The sequence below is a fragment of the Carcharodon carcharias genome, chromosome 2, assembly GCF_017639515.1.
Source record: "Carcharodon carcharias isolate sCarCar2 chromosome 2, sCarCar2.pri, whole genome shotgun sequence".
NCBI lineage: Eukaryota > Metazoa > Chordata > Chondrichthyes > Lamniformes > Lamnidae > Carcharodon > Carcharodon carcharias.
This window is the reverse complement of record NC_054468.1, coordinates 184736106-184758570: the sequence shown is the minus strand read 5'-3', so window position 1 is coordinate 184758570 and position 22465 is coordinate 184736106. Positions and strand designations below refer to the sequence as shown.

General features: G+C 44.2%; 1 protein-coding gene across 1 annotated transcript in view; it reads right to left on the bottom strand.

Moving 5' to 3' along the window:
• Window positions 1–22465, bottom strand: part of vash2 (vasohibin 2) — a 140987-nt gene that overhangs the window by 101921 nt on the left and 16601 nt on the right. Inside the window, exons 2-3 of the mRNA XM_041179488.1 lie at window positions 17141–17229; window positions 14714–14770 (exon numbers count right to left, since the gene is read on the bottom strand). Of these exons, the coding sequence (XP_041035422.1) occupies window positions 14714–14770; window positions 17141–17229 (146 nt within the window). The remainder of the gene's footprint in view (window positions 1–14713; window positions 14771–17140; window positions 17230–22465) is intronic.

Sequence of the window (22465 nt, the reverse complement as noted above, 5' to 3'; positions counted from 1 at the left end):
TAACTCTTCCAGTTGAACATCTTCCAATTTTGATGAAATGTCATCGATCTGAAAAGTTGAGAGGAATTTCAACCTTACGGCGCCATTCCCAAAGGTGGAACAGGAATTGGGCACCACTTCCAATTTCCTGCTTTTTGCTGGCTCCTGAGTGACTCTAGAGCTTGGGAAACACGTGTGATCACACAGTGGCAGATGCTTTTCAACGGTGAAACCCGCTGTTCGCTGACAATGCTGCAGCTACGGGAGGGCTATCAAAGAGCCTCCTGTGCAAACAGGGAGAATCTGCATCACGGCCAAAATTTTCTGTCCAACTTCATTGCTATTAATGTAAGACTTATTGAGAGCACAAAGGTGGCATGGGTGGTTTTTCAAACTTAAATTTCATTTGTAAATATTTCACATTACATTGGTTTCACTTTGTTCATGTTGGCATCATCATTATTTGTTGAGACTAGCTTAATCAGAGAGTTAATTGCACTGGCATGCCTCATGGTTGGCACATATTGATGGTTACAGGGGAGTTAGGGACATATATTGTGGAAAAAGCGATGACGTGTTTTTGCTTCCACTCTCTATTGAATATTCATATTAGTGTCCAGTGTTATACTTCGAATTTGCAGCTCAGCTGGTCCTTCTTTCTATACATTGTAAAGGACATTGTCTGAGATCACTCTCACAGGAATAACTGAAATGCTGTAGGTGAATTCAAAGCCTTGCAAGGACTCTGTTAGCCAAGGTGGACCCACATTTGGATAGTACTGACACTGTCCTTCAGGCCCCTCACTGTTTTACCTTGACTGACTGTTCCTACTACCTCTCTCCCCGGCACACCCAGGATGCCAGACCCTGCCTTCTTCCACTCCTCTATGCTCCTGACCCCACCCACTGTCCTCCCTTGGATCCCTCTTCCACTCCTCCAAGTCCCAGCCCCAATCCACATGTCCCACCTCCCCCCACCTTAAAATCAGCCTTGCCAGTCCCAAGCCTCGATGCAAGCTGCCATTCCCCTGCTCCCCTTCCTTGTCCCAAAGACTTCAACAAGGAAAACCACTGACCTCAGAGACACTGCACAAAGCCGACTGTTGCACACCACCTTTAAACAAATATGAACTAGGTGCGCCGAGATCCTGGTGCGCCGTTGACTTTATCCTGAAGGTAGGACTTGTATTTTAAAAAATTTTACACTAATGAGTATTCATGGCATGCAAATGTATTACAAGTGGGAAGCTGTCACAGGCTGGTGTGAGGTTCGGCACACTGCAAACATGCCACTGACTTAATCTCTGCATCTTGACCGGCCCCTGGGAAATCCAAATTTCAGCTCCTGCCTAATTCAGTCACCCCACATGCCACATTTCCTGCTCTTGCCAACTCCCTGAATCCCTGCTCATTAGCTCAGATTCTCCCTCCACAGAGGCTATCAGAGTGTTTCTAGTATTATCTGTTTTTATTTGATATGAGCAATTGAATACTAATTGACTTCTATTTGTGATTACTGAACAATTAGACTTTATGGCCTTTAAAGAGCTACAGCTCCACCTTAGCACAATACATTCCAAGTAATCTGTCCTGCACAATGGCCATTCAACTTGATATAACAATCAGGCCCTTGTCCTCTACCTGGACATGACATCTTGCTGTCTAGTAGAGGTTGTGGGGGGTTCTCTAAATGGGAATCCTGCCCTGCATTCTTGGGAACCTTGTGTGGAGGGTGTTGCAGTCATATCCAATAGGTATTTAAGTCAAGTTCTGTCGAAGGGTCATGAGGACTCGAAACGTCAACTTTTTTCTTCTCCGCCGATGCTGCCAGACCTGCTGAGTTTTTCCAGGTAATTCTGTTTTTGTTTAGGTATTTAAGTTGATTCACAGCCTCCCAGGCCACCTGTGGCTTTTGGAATAAAAAAACAGAAAATGCTGGAAATACCCAGCAGGTCTGGCAGCATCTGTGGAGAGAGAAACAGAGTTAAAATTTCGAGTAGAAAGTGACTTTTCTTCAGAGCAGTGACTTTTGGGGCCTGGATGATGCTGTGCCCTGTCTGTGGAGTGTGAGAATTTACAACCCTGTTTGAACTCTGTCCCATAAATTTCTGACTCTAGTTCCATGTTCCTAATCATTGGAGCAGGGTTGGAGGGGGTGGGGGGGTGGGGGGGATGTGATTCCAGTGTTGGCCACTGCTGGGACTAAAGAGCTACCAGCCAGCAGGGTTTACAGAATGCACGTTCCATGGACATTAAGTCCTAAATGCGGGACTACTGGCCCAGAAATAGGGATGCTACCATTGTGGTCGTTGGGCAGGCGTGGTGAGCGGGCCCAGGAGTGGCCAGGAAACAGTATGCTGCCTGCAATCGGCCCCCGACCGCGATTTCACACTGATAGGCCAATTAAGGCCCACCAAGCGTGAAACACAGCTTTTCACTGGTCAGCAAGCGGCGGGCAGGGGCAGGGCCTATCGGCCACCGGGACCAATGGTGACCCAGCAGCCAGTTTAAAACTGGCACAGTCAGGCCCCAGAAGGCTGCCAGGAACTAGGAGAACTCCGGTGTTGTCAGCAAGGGGGTATAAATTATGGAGAATAATGCGGCTGCGGACGCCAGGTGGGAGGGCAGGTCGGGTGGGCACATCTGATGAGTGCCTCATGGTCCTCCTGGACCCAGGGACGGAAAGAGGAGGTCACCGCAGCTAACGAAAAGAGCTTGGGAGAAGGTGGCAGTGCCGATCAGCAGCCATGAGGTGGTGCAATGCACCTGTGTCCAGTTGCGCAAGAAGTTTAATGACCAATTGTGCTCAGGAAGGGTGAGTACTGTTTTGGCATGGATCAGTGTGCAGAAGTATTAAGGGTTGCCCCCCCACCCACCCCCACCACCGGCCGGAGCTCAGGGGTGTTAGAGTCTGAGTGCCAGTTGTCAATGACACTGGAGTTGGCCAAGGGGGGTGAGCCCTGGCTGCTTGGACTGAGTACCCTGCGCCTCAAGGGCCATGACCCAGATGTGCCCTGCCAGGTGCTCCTCAGGTGGGGTTGGCCAAGCTGCAATGGTGCTGCAGGTAGAAAGCGGACTAATCAATGCTCCTCTGTCCTTTCAGAAGACCGCCCGTAACAATATTGAAAAGTCACGGACCGGCGGAGGCCCAGTTAACCTCCTAACCCTAACCAGATACAAGCAGGACGCCTTGGAGCTGGAGAGGCACCACCACGCACCTCGGTCAACCGGCCGGGGAGAGGCTGGGGTGTCAGACAAAGGTAAGATTACACAGTGACAGTGTGATGACTTAAACTAATGACATGTCATTGTTCTCCCTTAGATTTGCCACCACGCACCCAATCGCAGGACCCTGAAGACCCACTCCTGATGCCAGAGGAAGCCAGGCTCCACATGCACCCATGTCACACCCACTCTTTGAACCAGGCACCAGCACAAATGCCAGTACTTGGTGGGCATTAGTTCAGTGGCTAGTATCTCGGTGCACAGTGGTGAGGGCACTTCATACTCACTTGAGGTGCAGGCAGAGGCAGAGAGCGCCCAGGGCACAGGCTGTCGGAGGACTACTAGAGACCAGGACGATGCTCAGTCGAAGGCAGATGATGAGCCACTGGAGTTGTCCATTAGACGGCAGATGCTGGATGTCCAGCAAGATGTGTGGGTGGGTCTGGCGGAGATCCATGAATGTATGCGTGCCATGGTATCTGTTATGGAGGAGTCCATGCGGAGCAGGAGCACTGCAGTGACCTTGACGGACAAGCGCACATCCCCCTCCATTGAGACAGTAGCAACTCTCATGGAGGGGCAGCTCCAGGGACAGAATCAGGGGTTCCTGGGGTTGCGCTTGACCTGCAAACCCTCATACAGGCAATGACTTCCGGTGGTCAGTGTCAATGTGGGAGATGGATGAGTCACCCAGTATACCAGCTAGGTGCCCATCCATCAATGGTGAGCAGGGAGGTCCAGAGCGACCTCACATTGGTGCACAAGCTGCCTGTCATCTCTGGGGGCTCCTCTGGATGACGGCAACAGCTCCTCTGCCAGTGACCGTGCCACCTGATGACTGTGGCAATTGGGGAGATGCCAGCAGTGGAACTGGCTGCTCCCTCCCGGTGGGGCCAGCACAGGCTCCACTGGCCAGAGGACAACCACCAAGGTCATCAAGGCCAACAGGACAGCAGAGTCAGCAGGCTGTCTCCAATGCCTCTGCCAGCAAGGGGGGGTGGGGGGGACACCAAGATGTAGCACTCGCAAACATAAGTTTAAGGCACCATGAGCACAAGGGGGACTGGTCATGGGTGACGTTCTGTTGTGCAATGTTTTGTTTATTTTAGCTGGTCTGGGTTTGAAGACCAGAGAAGGTTCCGTTGATTTGTTTTGATTGTCAACATGAGATAAATGTTCTTTTGTCATAATGGCCTGAGTATTCTTCACCTTTTTTATTTAATGTGGTGCAGGGGACACCAGTACGTAATGCCAGATGTGGGCGGCTTGAAACTTTATTGCACAGACACGGAGTGGACTTCGGGCGCAAATGAAAGGGTCATTTCAGACATCCGGGATGGAGGCAGAAGCCCTGGCCTGAGATTGAAGCAGACCTTTGGTAGCCTAGCTGAAGCAGTGTTGGATCAAGGTGTCCCTGGTGTCCCTGCCTCTCCATAGATTACTGAGTTCTGCCTCCACGCCCTCAGCGTTCTCTTCACCGGGCTCCTCCTCTGACTCACTACTGGATTCATCCTCTGTGGCCTGTGCAGCTGTGTCAACAACCTCTTCTTCCTGTGGGTCCCCCCTTGCCAGTGCTAGATTGTGGAGAGCGCAGCATGGAACCACTATCAGTGATATCAGTTCTGGGGGTTATTCTAGTGCACCCCCGGAATGGCCCAGGCTTTGGAAGTGCATCTTCAGAAGACCTATGGTCCTCTCTATCACCGCCCTTCTGGAGGCATGACTTATATTTTAACACTGCTCTGCCTCTGTTCTTGGGTGGTGGAAAGGCATCATGAGCCACCTCTTCAACGGATATCCCTTGTCACCCAACAGCCATGCATCCAGTCGGGCTGGAGCACTGAAGAGCCTCGGCACCTAGGAGTGTCTCAGGATGTAAGTGTCAAGGGAGCTGCCTGGGTACCTTTCACAGACTTGCACAATCTGCTTCCTGTGGTCGCACACTATCTGCACATTCATGGAGTGGAAGCCCTCCCTGTTGACAAAGGCACCCGGCTGACCCACTGGCGCCTTGATGGCCACATATGTGCAGTCTATAGCACCCTGGACGCAGGGAAATCCAGCATTTGCTGCAAAGCCTCTGGCTCACTCAGCCTGGCTGGCCTTGTCCATCCAGTAAAGAATAAAGGTCAGTACCTGCCTGAACAGAGCTTCTGTCACCAGTTTGACACAACTGTGGACAGCTGATTGGGAGAATCCAGAAAGATCCCCCACTGAGACCTGGAAGGAGCCGGAGGCATAGAAGTTGAGGGCTGCTGTGACCTTCAGATGCACTGGCATGGAGTGTCCACCCACATAGTTGGAGTTGATCTCAGGCCCAATCATCTGGAAAATTGAGAGGTGGAGCCTCCTTCGGCATTGCACCTTGGACATTTTGAGGTAGCTGCATCACCGCCTGTAAACCCTGGCAGCAGGATAGTGGCTTCTTCTGTGTCCCCTTCTACCTTGGCCTGTGCCTGCACCTCTCCTCCCACAGATCCCTCTCCTGGGAGTTGCATAGAGACACCTGGCCTCCTGTCCTTCTGCCTCTCTCTTCCTCAGAGGAGGAGGTGCCACCAGTGGAGAGCACAATCCCCATTACCACGGTAACGGAAGGGGCCACATGGACTGAATCCCTCTGGGACCTTTGGGGACACCAATGAGTCCTGAAATGAAGCCTGGAAATGCTAACAATGAAGCCCCAAACAGAGATGCCAAGTACCAATAAGTCACCAGCAGCAAACTGTCTACCAAACTCGTCACTGCTCATATTGGCAATGCTGCTGACCATTTTTATCCCGCCCTTGGATGAGGCTTTGGAAATTGTGGGCTGCCTGCCTGCCCGTTTTGCCGGTTCGACAAGCGTGAAATTGCACAGTCAACAAAACATTGCCATCAATTAGTTTTTTAATGGCCTTAAGTGGCTTCTTAATTAATGGCGGGCACAGGTCTGGCACCCACTCGCACCCGCTGACCAAAATATCACGCAAGCGCACGATGACATTGGGACGTTCACCCAATGTCATTGCACGTGATTTTACACCCGATCAGGTCGGGCACAGGCCCACCCACGGTACATTAAATTCTGCTCTATTTAACCATAATCCAAATTCTGATCCTATCCTAATAAAGGTCAGTTAGCTTACATGATATTTCTAGCAATATAAAATACAAGTTAAAAATTCAACAGAAAGAACAAAAAGACCTTTTCTTATTATAAGATCACTGCATTATTTAAGAGTGCAGAATCATTAGTGAGTTGCACAGGTATCTTTCAGGAGTATAATGAACATCCATTTTGAACCTTTCCTGTTACTCTAAGAATGAAACAAATATCTTCCAAGTTCCAGGTTGGCTGGCTAAATGCTAATGATGTGATTTTTGTAACTAGCCCAGTACAGTTCTCTTTCCTCATGTGGTGTGGTTTTGGAGATTGTAAGAAAGCCCATCACAATTCATTGTTGAGCCGCAGATGGCAACATCAATGTCATTCGATAGAATGTATTTGTTTTCATTAGAATACAGAATTAGTGGCGATGCTGTGTTCTTTGGGTGATGGCTAACAACTGTTCAGGTGGGTAATTTTTATTCCTGATCAGCTGTAGGACTGAGGTATGTTTGGGCTGCAGACACCTGAGAACCCCAAGCAGCTCTCAATGGAAAGATATTGCTATGGTTACAGACTGCCCTCACTGCTGCGCCGTACATTTTCCCTTTTTTTTTCCTCAGGACAACTAGGGATGAGCAATAATTGCATTTTTCCAACATTGCCAAGGGAAAAAATAAGAAAAATATATACACTTTGTTGGAGGTGCAAGACGTTCTTAAAATGTTGCTTGCTTTTGAGCTGCAGTCCGACACTGAAATTAATTCCGTTTCACAAAATTTTCTAACCTACCTAACAGCAATTAAACACTAACTGACTTCAATTGTTACACTTATGCTTTGTGGCCCTTGGTGAGCCAAAACTCTTTCTGAGCACAACACGTTCTGAACAACTTGTTCTTATTTAATAGCCAATCAACCAAATTGCTGAACCAAAACAGGAGATCTGCCACTACTTTGAATAAGTGCTGTATCCTACTCACATGAGCACCATTTTGTCAGATTGCAATATTTAAAGACATAGGGGTCAACTTTGACATTGGGTCACCACCAGTTTCAATGGAAACAAAAATCAGAGGCAGGATTTTCCCTGCGTGTTTCAGAACTCCGCCATTGGTCTCAAATTGGGATCAGAAGTGTGGACTCCGCCACTCCTTTGTGATGTTTCCCAAATTGCCCAACTGGTGGCCAGAGGGTGGGCTTACTCTTCCATTACGGACACTGGGTTGTTCTTGAAGCTGGAGAGCCAATAGGAGGTCCTCCAGCACTGAAGGAGCAGAAGCTTGCCTTTCAAGGTCAGTGAGATAGAGGGTGCCCCAAGATTGAATATAAACCCCTTAGCAGCCAGGCCAGAACTGTGGAGGGAGTTAAGGGTCGGGAGCTCTTGAGCGCAGTCTGTGGCTGCAGCTAAAGCCAGCCAGGCATGGAGGGCCTCTAAGTCTGCTTGGAACACTGGCCCCATAGTCTGCAACTGGGAGGCCACCTCTAGGCAGCGACACAGTTCCCCGATGCTTCCAGGTATCTGGAGGCCAACTGAAACATCCCAGTCGATCTCCAGCAATAGACCTTATTAGGCCTTTAGCAGAGATCAGTTGGCTATCTACTGCTTGTGGGCAAGTAGCCCTGCCACCCCCACCCCACCCCATCTCTGGGAAAATGGCCTGGGGGCGGGCTGAAACCAGGGAACCGACATGCCATCCGGGCATGGGGGCTAAAAATTGAGCTCCAGGAGTGCGTGTTTAATGGGGGTTGTAAGTCAATATTGCATGTTTTATTCTATTACCCAAAGCCACAATAACCTGCAGAGGGCCAAAAGTCCACACGACTGACATCCCAGGGGAATACATCGACAGGAACCACCAGCAATGTTTACAGGGCCTGGGGTAGATCCATTAACTTAAACAACCCAGATTATCACCCACACACCTCGGAGCACATCTCAGTTACAGGCCTGTTGATGGGAATCTTGCCAGGTCGAGTTGGATCTGGGCAGAGAGTGGTCCTCTGTGAAGGGGAAAACTATACTTAAAAAAAGGGTAAATAACAGCAAGGATAACAACATTTGACATTATTTATGTGCAAATGGCACAGCAACTTCAGATGAGTGAAGATGCATGGTTAAATTCAGAAATCAAAATGTTTCTGTCTGAGAGAAGTTGCTTTATTATTAACCATGAAATTGGCATCTCGCTGCCTACCTCATCACTAAAATGCATTTAGTGGTGTGATGTTCCAGCATTTAGATGGTAGAAACAAATTAAACCTATCACATAATGTTAAGTCTTGTCCATTTTAGTCTCAGTACCTTCTTAAGAATACGGTAAGTGTTAATTACTGCCAATCAACCTCTCCGGCACTGAAAATCAATCATTACAAGTGAGGATTTCATTTCTGCATGTTTTAATTGTTGGTAGAAACTTTAAAAACATAATTAAAAATAAAATAAAATTTGCTTCTCCTTTTCTGCCTCCTATATCTCCATCTTAATCTAATCTTTCTTTCTTTTTCTCTCTATTTCTTTTTCTGTACCTGACCTAATACCATCCTAGACTTGTGTCTCAGTCTTTGCACTATTAATTTCAAAATCCTTCAATATGATTGGTTAAGGAAATACATAGTTGTTTTCCCTGTTCACTCAGGTCCCAGATTGCTAGTTTCCTTCTTTGCAATGTTATCAGCTCACACTCGCAGAAACTTGCAATGCAGAATATCCCAGGATTAAATGGGCAAAGAAACATAGAAACATAAAAAAATAGAAAAGTAGAAGCAGAAGTAGGTCATTCGGCCCTTCGAGCTGGATTCATATTGAATCAGCCATTCGATATGATCATGGCAGATCTGCCATCTCAAAGCCACACTCCCGCTCTCTCCCCATACTCCTTAAAGCCTTTAGAGTCTAGAAATCTATCTATTTCCTTCTTAAATATATTCAGTGACTTGGCCTCCACAGCCATCTGTGATAGAGAATTCCACAGGTTCACCACCCTCTGAATGCAGAAATTTCTCCTCATCTCAGCCCTAAATGGCCTACCCCATATCCTGAGATTGTGACCCCTTGTTCTAGATCCCCCAGCCAGAGGAAACATCATCACTGCACGCAGCCTGTCCAGCCCTATCAAGCTTTTATGTGTTTCAATGAGATTCCCTCTCATTCTTCTAAATTAGTGAATACAGGCATATGTGGCCCAATCTCTCGTCATACGACAATCCTGCCACCTCAGGAATCAGTCGGGTGAACCTTCGCTGCACTTCCTCTGTGGCAAGTATATCCTTTCTTAGGTAAGGAGACCAAAACTGCACACAATACTCCAAGTGTGGTCTCACCAAGGCCCTGTACAGCTGCGGTAAGAAATCCTTGCTCCTGTGCTCAAGTCCTCTCACAATGAAGGCCAACATACCATTTGCCTTCTTAACTGCTTGCTGCATCTGCATGCTTGCTTTCAGTGATTGGCGTACAAGGATACCCAGGTCCCTTTGTACATCAACATTTTCCAATCTATTACCCACGTTATGCTGCATCTGCCATGTATTTGCCCACTCACTCAGCTTGTCTAAATCACCAAGTTGAGTGAGTGGGCACATTTAACTAATGGTTTATGGCATTCATTCGTCTGGATCCACAGAAGTGCCCCAAATCTGCATTTGGCAGACCGATAAGTCCAGTTTCACTTGGTGTACTGACTGCCAATGCTCTTCACAACGTTCCCCAAGCTGTGGCTGCAGGAATTTGTAGCCTGAGTCACCCACATTCCATTACTGCTAATCATTTTTGGGGCAGCAGAGGCTCCAGGGTAGGTCCGGGGTCTGACGTATCTGGGTTTCAGACTAATTTGCAACCCTTCTGTTGCACACCTCCAGGACTATAGCATGAATGCACTAGAATGGCCATGGATTTTTGGCCACTGTAGCCTGTTGGAAGGCTATGGAAATTTGCAATCATTCCCCGGTCTGGCCTACATGTGACCCCAGATCCATAGGAATGTGGTGGACTCTTAACTGTCCTCTGAAATGGCCTAGCAAGAGCAATTAGGGATGGGCAACAAATGCTGGCCTTGTCAGTGACACCCATATCCCGTGAAAGTATAATTAAAAGTCCTTGTATTCTAGCCCTGTAGGTAATTAATTATTTAATTTAATTATTTTCTGTACTTATTCATAGTATTATAATAATCTTTATACATGGATCTTCAAGTCTCTTTGGCCTACCACTATTTCTAGCTTTTTGGTCCAAAGTGGATGACTTCACATTTGTCTACACTGAAATCCATTTGCCACAGTTTTGCCCGTTCATGTAATCTCTCTCTTTGTAACGTTATGCTTAATCACATTCTTAACTGACATTAAGAACTTACAAGCCAACTTTTATTGTTTCTGGCTGGCATGATAGTTATATTGGTGTCAGTTTTGGCCTGTGTGCCAATGCATCAGTCTTTGCTGTTAGAGGGAGGGTGTTTTTGTCTGTGGGGACCAAGGTTGATTATAAACTGGTTAAATTAGTACAAGGATGTTGGTGGTTATACATGTTCGAATTAACAGCATGATGTAGAGATACAGAAAAAAAACAGAAAACTAAAGGAAAAGAAATGAAAAGTTATTCTTCAAGTCATTCAGAGCCTTTGGTAAAAGTAATGAGTTCCAGAGTGGGATGTTTGATGTAACTGACTGATGGTGGTTCCAAATAGTTTACTCTTGGTGTTCCTGCCCTAGCACTGCCCCCAATTCTGTCAGCTTTCCTCTTTCTGTATCCCATGCTTGCTCTTGCCCTCCTCCGTCCTATCTCACCCTTCCCCTTTCCATACCCTGTTCCTGACCTCACCTTACTTGCTCCTCCTTCAGTCTTCCTCTTCCCGTATCCTGTTCTATCATTTTCAGTGAGGAGAGACAGGTGTCCAACCAATAGCTGGAATCTCCCTCCATCTGTCACAACTCTTTCCCCATAGTTATAGTATTCAAGCGAGAAAACTCTGGTTGAAAACCACCCCAACTCTTTTTCCTGGCTGGATTTGAAAAGTTAGATGTTCCTGATTTGTGGTGGTTGTTGATTCCTTATTGGTCACTTTCAAAAGCAAAAGAACCAAAGGCAACATTAGGAAAAACATTTTTATGGAGTGGGTGGTTAGGATCTGGAATGCACTGCCTGAGATTATGGTGGATGATTCAATCCTGTTTTTTTACAAGGGAATGTGATAAGCACCTGAAGAGAAAAATATTGCAGGAAAGGGTAAGGGCGTGGGCCTAGCTCTGTTGCCCTTGCAGAGAGCTGGCGTGCACAGGAGGCTGAAAGGTTACAGTACAGGAGAAAATCATTTTATGATTCTATGAAATGAGCAATTGTGATTTTGCATGCTTTGAAGTACATGATTGGTAGCTTTTAGTATCTGTCTATACTTAAGTGAATCAGCATGGTTAACAAATAAAAGTTATTTGAACTAGTGTGCCAATTAGCAAAGTGTAATGGATGGTGTGTCAAGTTAGAAATGAACTTAAAGTAGGACATATACATTTAAAGTATGATATGCATTATACGTAAGATCTATTGATTCTTTCTTCTGGTCTCTGGTTTTCCTCTTGGGTACCAATTTTCTTCCAACAATGTTGCTCAGTGTTGGACATACATCTATTATGGTTGTCAAAGCAAAATTTAGCAGGTCAGACTCGTGGTAGTTTGACAATCAACTGTCAATGTGAATATGGGGCAGAGGGTGCAAGCAAAGTTTCAGCAAGGTAAAGGGAGTTAGGCCCAGTTAGGCCTAACTCCCTTTTGAGACAAAGAGCTTGTTTTGCTGCATTCTCACCAACATTGTATGTACCTAGATCTACGTCCAGAATTTACTAGTGGCACTGAGCTTGTCACTCTGATGGGCTATAACTCCCAGAAGGCAGCTTAAGCATGATATCTTTGACTGAGTCTAATGTGGGCAGGGAAGGAAGCATCATAGATAATGGGCTGAACTTTCATCTTCAAGACAGGTAGTGGGAGCCGGGAAATTTCTCAGTTCGGTTTGGCCACCTCAGGAGAAAGTGGCCACAAAGATGGGATTTTCGTACGGGTTGGGAGGGAGGCAATTGTTAACAAGCGTCAGGCCTGCCACCGCAGAAAGAGTTCAGAGTTGGATGCTGAGGCAGGCTGTGTGAAAGGCCCATCTCGGTGCTTTGGGACTTTGTCCCAATTAAAATAAAAACAGAAAGGTGTTTTAGCTCTCAGTCCTCACACCACCTCACCTCCACACACTTCCCATGCCCCATCCATACCCTCAACTCACACCCATGGCCCCTCATATTCTCTATGCCAAGCTATGCCCCCCAGGCCCTTCATATCCTCTATGCCAATCTATGCCCCCCCAGGCCCCTCATATCCTCTATGCCAAGCTATTTCCCTCACCCCATCCCCATGGCCCCCTCAAAGCCTCCATACCAAGCTATGGCACTTCTATGCCCACTTACCCACTACACTCTGCATAGAACCAATGAACCATATAAGACAATAAGATGAGTTTAAAAATTATTTTTTTAAAAAGTCATTCATTCATAAAAACTGCTTTTACTACATGCTGGTAAAAGTGTCAATCATCCAGACCCTGTAAAGTATCAATAGCAGAAACTGTAATGTTTCGTCTGGGGTGCAGCTGCTTCAACACTCTAATGGATGTCTGGGTCCTCAGCCAAGCCTCATGGGCTAGAATTTTATATCTCGCAGGCGGGCGCACACCTGACCTGAACGGGCGTAAAATCACGCAAGCTGACGTCGGGTAAGTGTCCCCACGTCATCATCCACTCGCGCAATATTTCACTCGGTGGACACATGCAAAAGTCGGAAGGGCGCCCATTGACAATTAAGAGGGCAATTAAGCTCATTAACGGCCCGATTGTAAGCGATTTTTTGTGGCCCATCCACCTTACTTTTGGCAGACAACTCAATTGGCCAAGCAGGCTTTACATTTTTGATGAAACCTCAACCAAGGACGGGATGAAATCTCCATTTGGATTTAAGATAAGGAGGAATATCTGGGGACCGTTTTTTTTTAAATGAGGCATGCTTACAGGTACTTGATTGTGCTGCATGGACATCTTTTGCAGCATTTTTGTGCTTTCTTTTATTATTTGGAGATCTGTAGCTCTGTGAGGCAGCTGCCTGCTTTCAGGGAGCTCAGTGGAAGCACTCACCAGCATTGGTGGTGATGTTGATGCCCGTCCTCCTTCCGCCCCCATTGGCAGTGCTGAGCTATTCTCCGGGCTCGTTTTATATTGGCTGGCGGTTAATTGGCCAGCCAGGGTGAAATCACAGTCAGAGGCCAATCGAGGTCGGGGGACAGCTTCCCGTCCACTCCCAGGCCCACCCGTCATGTGCGCCCAACGAGCATAAAATTCAGGCCATTATGTATTCTTGGCTGAATGCCCAGACATCTGGATTTTGGGTTGATACTTTTATTGGGCTGTCATCAAAGCAATTTCTATGAATGGATAAATTTTTTTTAAAGCACGCATGGTGCCGTGGCCCCACTGCTAGGGGGTACTGATTAAATACTAGCGGCAGCAGGCTGAGGCCCTTAGCTGGCCATTTAAAGAGCTCAATTGGCCTCAGGTGGGAAGGCCATCCTCGCGCCTTGCTACCCTGGACAAAATCAGAGGGAGGCAGGAAGGCAGTGGAATCTCTAGCCCATACGCTCCTGTCTGTCACACAGCAGCAACCCTCCTGCCCCCAACACCACCCATTCCACCCCCCCCAACACAATCCTGTCTCAGAACCCTCCTGCAGGGAGGTGGGGTAGAAATTAAGTTTTATCCTTGATCTTGATTCTTTATGTACAATGTCATGGGAAATCAACTGGTATATATAATCACGTATCATCCACAAATTGCAGACCTTTTTGAAAATAGAAAGGCATCTCTTTCAGTTTCCTGTCTTCAAAATAATTAATATCTAGGTTGTAATTACAAAATATAGAATCTATTTTTAGACAAAGAAAATTTTAATCTGAATTTATTTTTTTGGAAAATGGTGTTAACTTAGTTTTCCATTTAACATGGTATCCAAAATCAGATAGGCGTATTTGTGAAAAACAGCGATAATTGACCTGAACATGCTATAAAAAAAAGATTCAAAATAAACAAAACCATTGTCAAAATGGTAATTTATGCATGAAAGCTTTCATTCATCTTCACCACTGATTTTCTCAAAAAGTAAAGTCCATCATAAAGCTGAAATCCAAACAGAACATTTGTACAGAAGCCAACTTACTATACATCTACCACAGAACAGCACATGAAGATGGGTTTATAGTCTTTTACAATTTGGACTCAAACAATATCATTTTTACCCAGGTAAATATGTTAAATATTGTATGTATTCTTTGAAAATTTTGTCAAGCCCCAAATTGCACTGAAATGTGATGAGGCTTCCCAGCAGGGCAAAGTTGTTACTTACCAACTCAAAGGTCTGATTTTCTTAATCTCAAAGAACTGGGTTCCAGTGTGATTGTATCTGTCATTTATTAAGCTAAGGAAATGAGCCTAGCTGTAACAGCTTTGTCTCCTTTAAAGACAGAAACCAAAGAAATAACAGCAGATACTATCTGGGCTTCTTCCACAGTTATGTTTCATCCAAAATTATTCCATAAGTTGCAGAGTAGTCTTTATAAATGAAGTCAATTTTAAGTTAGCCAGATATTCAAATGAAAGGGGTGTCTGCTGCATACAAAAAAAAAAATGAATTTGAAACAGCAGTACAAGAGCTGCCCTGGATCAAGATTGGCAATATCAGGAAATAAGAAAAAATTGGCGAAGATCATGGAAATCTGTCATGCTTTGTTCAGTGCTGACTGCATTTTTAAATGTACCTACTGTGAAAAACAAATGTGCAACTACAATCTGTTCATTTAAATACAGCCTGGTGTGGCAGCACATTGCTATAGCTTTAACTCTCAGGCCATTATGACATTTAAATCTCTCAGCTCACTTTACAATGAGTTTTGTTGATTGCTGAATACTGATGAACAGGATCCCTTGGCAACAGAGGCTTAAAATGGGAAGAAAGAAATGATCAAACAACCTAATACAGCCCCTCTCGCCTATCAGCACCAGCAAAACTGCTCGCCTACAAAACCTTAGTTGTTCTCCCTGTGCTCTGCACTGAAAGAAGCTGCACAAAAGACTGCTTTTAGGAGATCATGGAGGAGAGGAAGAAAGCTAGGTCATGTTTGTGATTAATAAGTTAATAACAATGGAATTTTCAATAAAAAACAAAATTAATTTGAACATGAAAATGTAATTAACAAATAAATAAAGCAAACAGCAGAAACTTGTAAAAGATCACATTGTTTTCCTTTATTCTTCCAATAACCAAATAATTAGGCTTATTAACAAACTGGTGCCTGAGTAATGTTTTTTATTTAATAAGGTGCTGGTAAATAATATATATTAAATCTAGCTGACCATGAAATACTTAAGGCAAAGTGGCAACTCATTAATATCCTTCCTTTACAAAATAGCAAACAAAAATATATTTTGTCAGCTGCTGGGTATCAATACCAATGGTGCTTTAAATACAATAATGAATGATTAACAAAAACAACTTATATTTATAAAGCACCTTTACATAATTAATCAATCCAAGGTGCATCATAGGAGCATCATAAAACAAAATATGACTCTGAGCCTCATAAGGAGACACTAGGCCAGATGACCCACAGGCTGATCAGTGAGGTAGCTTTTAATGAGTGTTTTAAAAAGGAGGAAAGTGAGGTAGAGGCAGTAAAGTGTAGGAAGGGAATTCCAGAGCTTGGGGTCTAGGCAAATGAAGGAGTGGCCACCAAAGCCAGAGCAATTATAATTATGAATGCACAAGAGGTCAGAATTAAAGGAGCGCAGACATATCAGAGGGTTGTGGGGCTGGAGCACACCAGAGATAGGAAGGGGCAAGGCCATGGAGGAATTCAAAAACAAGAATGTGAATTTTAAAGTCAAGATGTTGCTTGACCGGGGTCCAGTGTAAATCAATGAGCACAGGGGTGATGGTGAACGGGACATGGCTCAGATCACATGGCTATAATGGCCTGTGCAGATTTGGACAAACACTCAAGAACACACACAAAAAACAACATCTTATACCTTTGCAATCAATCAATGAACCATCTGTTAGATTGTATAATGTGATAGATGCCTGCATTCCTTAAAAAACCTCTTTGCTACAAGGTAGTTGTACACGTTTATGGCTGCACAATAATAGATAACTATATTAAAATAACTCTTTTATAACAAACTTTCCTAAAAATGGGGCTGAACTTATAGTAATGTGTTGTGTTTATTGTATCAATAAACAGTGTCCATCATTGGCTCAGAGAGAAAGACAATGCACAATTAAAAAAGACCATGACAATGAGCAAGGAGTATAGTTTCATACACACATTCTATATACATTTAATCATTTTGACAATATCTTGTGAGAAGGCAAAAGAAAGGGGAAGTTTCTTTCGAAATTTAAATGATCGCTTAGCAAATATTCTTGGTTACGTAGAGCTGTGGAACTTTTACTTCAGAAAGACCACAATTTCACTATTCAATGTTTGCAATGTCATTAAAGGCAGCTTTGAAAGAGGCAATGATATTAATTATCAGTGATTAAAATAACCCCAGTTTAAAAGGCCAATAAAAACATTAGGAATAATACAAATAAGGTTAGAACGAACGTCATTAAATAATGACTAGAAAGGGGTTAGAGCTCGAGTTCCGATGTACATCAAATCTAACCTCCAGAGTAGCCTTGTATAAGGATGCCACAGATTAATGTATTTCCTAACACTGAGAAGTAGCACAGCTAATTTGTTGGTTCAAACGTTTAAAGTAGAAAGGATACTGCAGAAGCTTCATGTAGCCTTGTATTGTGCGCAGCCATTCTGGAATTGATGTGGATGGCTTGTATTTTGGCAATGATGGAATTGGAGGCTGAATGAACACAAAAGACAAATGTTATAACTGAGATTAGGTCTTAAAAAGTTTACATTTTCATGTGCAATCCCCACACTGAAACTTCTGACCAGCAACAACTCTTTATGCATTCCAATTTTTACATATCCAGTGATGGCAGCCATGAAATACAAAATAAATGCTACAAAGGTGCAAAAACAGAAACCCAAAGAACAAAAGCAAAATCCTACAGATGCTGGAAATCTGAAATAAAAATAGTAAATGCTGGAAAGAGTCAGCAGGCCTGGTGACATCTGTGGAGAGAGAAACAGAGTTAACTTTTCAGGTTGATTACCTTCCAATGGAACTTGAAGAAGTCAGGGATGTAACAGGTTTTAAGTAAGTACCGAGGTGGGGAAAGACCAAAAAGGTATGTCTGTGATATTTACACAAGATTTCAAAACTATCACATTCGGCACCGAAAGGTTTCATGTCCTGAGGAAGCCCATAGGTCCACAGGAGTTCTTTGAGAGGTTCTTTCCCAATCTGTAGGAGTAAGTGTTTATTGTTTATACATGTTGGCTTATTAGGGCTGAGTTAACAAGGCACTCTTAAAAATCATGGGCATGCCCCAATGACTGTCCATCTTGTAAATTAAATCAAAGGTCTGGTTCCAAGGAGTGGTAGCTGCCAAACACACTGCTTCTGGCCAAGGTGATCGGAGGAATGCTCTCTGAAGACATTAGGTACTGCTGAGAGCCTTTCACCTCCTCCCTATGCCCTTATCTTTTCTTCTTTTCTGCCTCTGCTCCATCTCCCTCTGATGCTGGCAGCCCAAGGGAGTTGATTGGGAGCAAGTGGTGTATTCATAGGCTTTGAAGTAACAAGGAATACCTTCCCAACATCCGGCACCAGTTCTTGCAGATTTTACCAACTTTTATGAACTCATCCAATCACCCACTAGCGGAAAGTAATAAGCTACCAACCTGCAAAGTTAGATGATGATGCTTTAAATAGCACTCCTGGGGTCCCTTGTGCTGCTGAATGCATGCAGCTGTGCTGTTTAAGAGTGGCTGTTAACTAGAGCTGTGAAGTTGAAAATGGCAAATCATCTGTCAAATCAGCATTAGATACTGACTGATGTCATGATCTGCTTACTCTGCAAATTTCCGGTACATGCACGTCCAGGGCTAATGCCCTCATCAACATGAGGTGTGGTATTGGCTGTGCTGGAAGTGAATGGTAGTGGTGCCGATGCCATTTTTCTCCTAAACCTGCACCAATAGCGCCGAAACTGTTAGCTGCATAGGGCTGAACTTTGCAATGTTGCAAAATTTTATGTTTACAATATATTCTACCTGCACAATGATTTATACAGGATCTGGTACGAAATATCCAGCATGTAAATGCATTTAAAAACATTGTTATGTTACACAGTAAAGACTTGACACATCCCTTTTAGATTCTGCCAGTGTTTCAGGATTGCTTTCCTTCTCATTTTGATTTTGTTCAACAAAAGATTGAAACTCATTTCCCTGAAGGCATTGCGAGGCAGGAGCTGAAGTGAAAACAAATCATGTTCCTACAGTCACTCAACATGGCTTAACAGCGTGTTTTATTTGCTTGGCAGTGCTCACCCATAATGAGCATCACACAGTAATAATTAAACCATAGGAAAGCTTGAAATGCTGCTTAAATTACATTACAGGATTGTTGCTGATCCTGAAACCATGACTTTTGTGTCTGCAGTCGTCTGGGGCTGACTGTGCAACCACATTACTAATAGACCTTAAAAAATCCATTCACAATTTATTTTTTTTTGTAAATTATTGGCTTTTCGTGATCTCCAGAAGCTATAACATGCTCATGTCTCAAAGTAAATGTTGTTTTCCAAAAACCACTAAATTAATTCTCAATAGGACTAGAATGTATTGTTCCATAATCGAAAATACTATCAAATATCACAAATTAAATTTGCTGTAGATGTGGACAACGTTGACCTAGTCGCTTTCCACTTTGTTACTGCAGTAAAAATAAATCAGTTTGGTAGAAAGCTTGATAAATGTCCAGGGTTCAGGCAGTCTTACACAACAGCATCTTGCATAACCTTGTTCCCATTTACAGTTTCAGTAAAAAAAACATTCTTATCTTCAGTCAACTTATGCTCCGTTGTAGACAATACAAATTTCAACAAGATAAAATGGCAATTCGCCTAAATTGGAAGGAAAAACTGGCTGATGAATAAATGGTTTTACATAATGGAAATCTTTCAAATGGGATGTGCTCGGGGTATGTACTAGACACATTCCTACAAAAACTGAAGGAGCTGCAGCAGAAGCTAGAGTTCCTTAAATGGTAGAGACATTAAAAATTCAAATGAGACTTAAAAAAAAGGGATGTGTGACATTATCTAAGACCAATAATACAGAAGAAAACCAAGCTGAATATATTGAATATAGAAAAGCATAGAAAGGCTAAAGGGAGGCATTTAGAAAATATCTGCCAGGTAGCAAGGAAGAGGGTACCCCCGGTAAGGGGCCAAGGCCACATGCAGCTCGCAGTCATTTTTAGGGGGGCAGAGTTTCACCTAGAAACCCTTTCACTCCAGACAGCCTCTATGTTCCCCCAAAGCAAGGGATTTTTCTTTTAAAAGGAAAATTCAGGCCAAAGCAAGGGAACATTTTAAGATTTGTAGCATTTTTAAAATAATTTTACATGGAACATACCTGGACCTCCATAGAATTCCACCTCGTGGCAGGGACTCAGATTTGTGGCTTAACCCAGTGAACTGGAAGCAATAGCCAGTAACGGACAAATGCATCTTCAGTCTAGCTATGGAGTTCTAATCAAAACCTGCATCAAATACAGACTACGCTACCATGATTCCATGCTACTAGCTTGATCGAATGTAGCTTCGCAGAAGGAAAAAAAAAGTTCAGACCAGTACTGTTATTTCCCAGTTTTTACGGGTGTTCCATTTTAAGATATACAAGACCAGTTCGGATCAGTATTCTTATTTCCCAAGTTTTGCTGTTTTATTTTCCTTCTTGCATTCTGAATTAATGCCTTGCAAAGGATAATCAGATAAGTTGTCAACTTGCAGATCAAAATCACCTGGCCTGTGTCCTGTGGCCCCTCGGAGCTCTGGATTCATGTCATAAAAGAAAAAGGATGCTTTCATTTAACCTAATTATTTCAGTTGTTATTCATTTTCTCCATTATAATTTTAAAACTGTCCTTTTAAAAGATATTTGATTTGATTAACTATTACAAAAAAAATACTGGTATCCTAAAATAGCTTTAGTGTATATGAAACACTAGTGTCAGTTGATCATAGAGTCAGTATTGGTTCGAGAAGGATTAGTCATGTCTGACAGTTGAATCTTTTGAGGAGGTAACCAGCATAGTGAATAAGGGAGTGTTTATGAATGTTGTCTATATTGAACTTCAAAAAGACATTTGATAAGGTTCAGCACAGGAGTTCGCCAACTGAGTCACAAAGCCAAAAGAAATCTTTTGCAGGAAGCCATTAACTGCCCCCACATTGCTACAACACCCCAGTTGCAGTGCTAAATACTTATGTCCCAGACCTAGTGAAGCTGTTCCAGTACAACTAAAACACGGGCACCTAACCAACAAAGTGGAAAAGTGCCCAAGTGTGACTTGTCTATAAAAAACAATGGGGCAAATCCAATCTAGCCAATTTCTGCTCCATCAGTCTACTGTCAGTCATCTGCAAAGTGAGGAAAGGGTCGCGACAGTGCTATCAAATGGCACTCGCTCAGCAATAACCTGCTCACTGGTGTTCAGTTTGGGTTCTGCCAGGGCCACTCAGCTCCTGACCTCATTACAGCTTGGGTCCAAACATAGACAAAAGAGCCAAAATCAAGAGGTGAGGTGACTGCCCTTGACACCAAGGCAGCATTTGACAGACCATAACTGTAATGACTGGATGGAGTGAACAGGTTTCAACAAGAAACAGATAAACTTTATTACAGAGAGCTTTTCAGGTGCTACATGCTCGATCAGGACTCTCGTCAGGAAGCCCTATCCCGTGCACGCACCAACCCCCTCCCCACCGCACCCCCCCCCCCACCCCCCCCTCCCCAAACGGATTGCCCAAGCTTAGGGCTCATTGTTCCTCAATAACTCAGAGAACATCACATGACCCCTGATAGACAGCAGGAGACTATACCTTCAGTTACTATAGTAACATTAAGGTTCCCTGATAAAATTGAAGTAAATGGAAATAAGTGGAAAAACTCTCCACTGGTCTGGTTGGAGTCATACCTAACAAAAGGAAGTTGGTAATGGTTTTTGGAGGCCAATCATCTCAACCACAGGTCTTTTCTGCAGGAGTTCCTCAGGTCAGTGTCCTGGCCCCAGCTATCTTCAGCTGCTTCATCACTGACCATCATAAGTCAGAAGTGGGAATGTTCACTGCTGATTGCATGGTGCTTAGTTCCATTCAGAACTCCTCAGATACTGAACGTATGAATTAGGAGCAGGAATTGGTCACTCAGCCCTTCGAGCCTGCTCTGCCATTCAATGAGATCATGACTTATTTGACTGTAACCTGAACTCCATCCTCCCGCCCTACCCCGATAACTTTTCACCCCTTTGCTTATCAAGATTCTACCTACTTCTGCCTCAAAAATATCTGAAGACTCAGCTTCCACCGCCTTTTGAGGAAATGTGTTCCAAAGACTCACAACTTTGAGAGAAAACATTTCTCCTCATCTCTGTCTTAAATGGGCAACCTGTTATTTTTAAACAGTAGCTCTTGGTACTATATTCTCCCACGAACATCCTCTCCACATCGATTCTGTCAAGACCCTTCAGGATCTTATTTGTTTCAATCAAGTAGTTTGTGTCCATATGCAGCAAGACCTGAACAACATTCAGGCTTGGGCTGATAAGTGGCAAGTAACATTCATGCCACACGTGTCAGGCAATGTCCATTCTCAACAAGAGAGAGTCTAACCACCTCTCCCTGACATTCAACATGATTATCATCGCTGAATACCCCATCATCTCCTTCCTAGGGTTACTATGGACCAGAAACTGAGCTAGAATAGTCATATAAATACTGTAGCTACTAGAGCAGGTTAGATGCTGGGAATTCTGCAGCGAGCACCTCCTGACTCTCCAAAGCCTGTCCACCACCTACAAAACACAAGTCAGGAGTGTGATGGAATACTCTCCACTTTCCCGGATGGGTGCAGCTCCAACAACACTGAGGAAGCTCGACACCATCCAGGACAAAGCAGCCCCT